The sequence below is a fragment of the Chiloscyllium plagiosum genome, chromosome 1 (assembly GCF_004010195.1).
Source record: "Chiloscyllium plagiosum isolate BGI_BamShark_2017 chromosome 1, ASM401019v2, whole genome shotgun sequence".
Taxonomy (NCBI): Eukaryota; Metazoa; Chordata; class Chondrichthyes; order Orectolobiformes; family Hemiscylliidae; genus Chiloscyllium; species Chiloscyllium plagiosum.
The window spans coordinates 107,838,835-107,840,685 of NC_057710.1; the positions used below are offsets into that span (position 1 = coordinate 107,838,835).

General features: G+C 42.6%; 1 protein-coding gene across 6 annotated transcripts in view; it reads left to right on the forward strand.

Annotated features, from left to right (window-relative positions):
* ccdc149a (coiled-coil domain containing 149a) overlaps positions 1-1,851 on the forward strand; it is a 144,742-nt gene that overhangs the window by 26,008 nt on the left and 116,883 nt on the right. For all 6 annotated transcript variants that reach the window (XM_043693817.1, XM_043693826.1, XM_043693837.1 and 3 more), the window contains exon 2: positions 1,247-1,408. In XM_043693817.1, the coding sequence (XP_043549752.1) occupies positions 1,247-1,408 (162 nt within the window). The remainder of the gene's footprint in view (positions 1-1,246; positions 1,409-1,851) is intronic.

A 1,851-nucleotide genomic window follows, 5' to 3' on the forward strand; every position in this document is an offset into this window, starting at 1 on the left:
GGGATGCGTTGGAGGGCATCTTTAACCATGTGGGAAGGGAAATTGCGGTCTCTAGAGAAGGAGGCCATCTGGTGTGTTCTATGGTGGAACCGCTCCTCCTGGGAGCAGATACGGCGGAGGAATTGGGAATACGGGATGGCATTTTTGCAGGAGGTAGGGTGGGAAGAGGTGTAATCCAGGTAGCTGTGGGAGTCGGTGGGTTTGTAGAAAATGTCAGTGTCAAGTCTGTCGTCACTGATGGAGATGGAGAGGTCCAGGAAGGGGAGCCAGGTGTCGGAGATGGTCCAGGTAAATTTAAGGTCAGGGTGGAATGTGTTGGTGAAGTTGATGAATTGCTCAACCTCCTCGCGGGAGCACGAGGTGGCGCCAACGCAGTCATCAATGTAGCGGAGGAAGAGGTGGGGAGTGGTGCCGGCGTAATTACGGAAGATCAACTGCTCTACGTAGCCAACAAAGAGACAGGCATAGCTGGGGCCCATACATGTGCCCGTGGCTATCCCTTTGGTCTGGAGGAAGTGGGATGATTCAAAGGAGAAATTGTTCAGGGTGAGGACCAGTTCGGCAAAACGAATGAGAGTATCGGTGGAGGGGTACTGTTGGGAACGTCTGGAGAGGAAAAAACGGAGGGCTTGAAGGCCTTGGTCATGGCAGATGGAGGTGTAGAGGGATTGGATATCCATGGTGAAGATGAGGCGTTGGGGGCCGGGGAAACGGAAGTCTTGGAGGAGGTGGAGGGCGTGGGTGGTGTCTCGAACGTATGTGGGGAGTCCCTGGACTAGGGGGGATAGGACAGTGTCAAGGTAGGTATGAGCCTAAAATTAAAGTATCTTTCCCCAAACATTTCTTCCTGTTAAATGCACAATAAATAAGTTCAGTGGTAGCATTAGGCGATGCATTCTAGTATTTATAGGTGCATATGTATCCAGATACTTTCTGACTCAGGGTGTTTTGTAGATAAATACTGCAAAAGCTCTCATTAAAATTCAAGTCTGTCGGTTTTCTGTGGTAATGTGACTGTTGCAAACAAGTCATTGTCATTTGATGTAGCACTCAAATGTAGCTGCATATGGAAATTTGAGTTGCTTATTTAAGTGTTAATATATATTTCATAAAATTTCAATAGATGGTAGAAACTTGCAGAAATTTGAAGAAGAAATAAATTGTCTCTTTAAAAAGAACTAAATCTGAAATTTGTGTGGTTTTACATCATTGTTTGGTCTAACTTTCATTATTTCCCTTGTTTTAGTATTTAATATGCAAAAGAAAGCTGGAGAGCAAGAAGGAAGCTCTATTGATCCTCTCCAAAGAGCTTGATACATGCCAACAAGAACGAGACCAGTACAAACTAATGGCTAATCAGCTTCGCGAGCACCATCAATCACTAAAGAAAAAGTACAGAGAACTAATAGTAAGTTTCTATTTTAATACATGAGTCTACATCCCAATTGTAATGTAAAGTGGATTTAAAATAAAAAATGATTAGGAAAATGTTATTTGTGTTGTAGTGTTACTTCAGACTTATTGAGCTTTTAGGGTGAATTTATGCACCGAACCAAGGTTGAATTTCCTTTTCATTAATATTAAAGCAAAGTATATTCCTGTCAGGGTGAAAGGGAAGGCTGGTACGTATAGGGAATGCTGGATGACTAAAGAAATTGAGGGTTTGGTTAAGAAAAAGAAGGAAGCATATGTCAGGAATAGACAGGATAGATTGAGTGAATCCTTAGAAGAGTATAAAGAAAGTAGGAGTATACTTAAAAGGGAAATCAGGAGGGCTAAACGGGGACATGAGATAGCATGGCAAATACAATTAAAGAGAATCCAAAGGGTTTTTACAAATATATTAAGGAC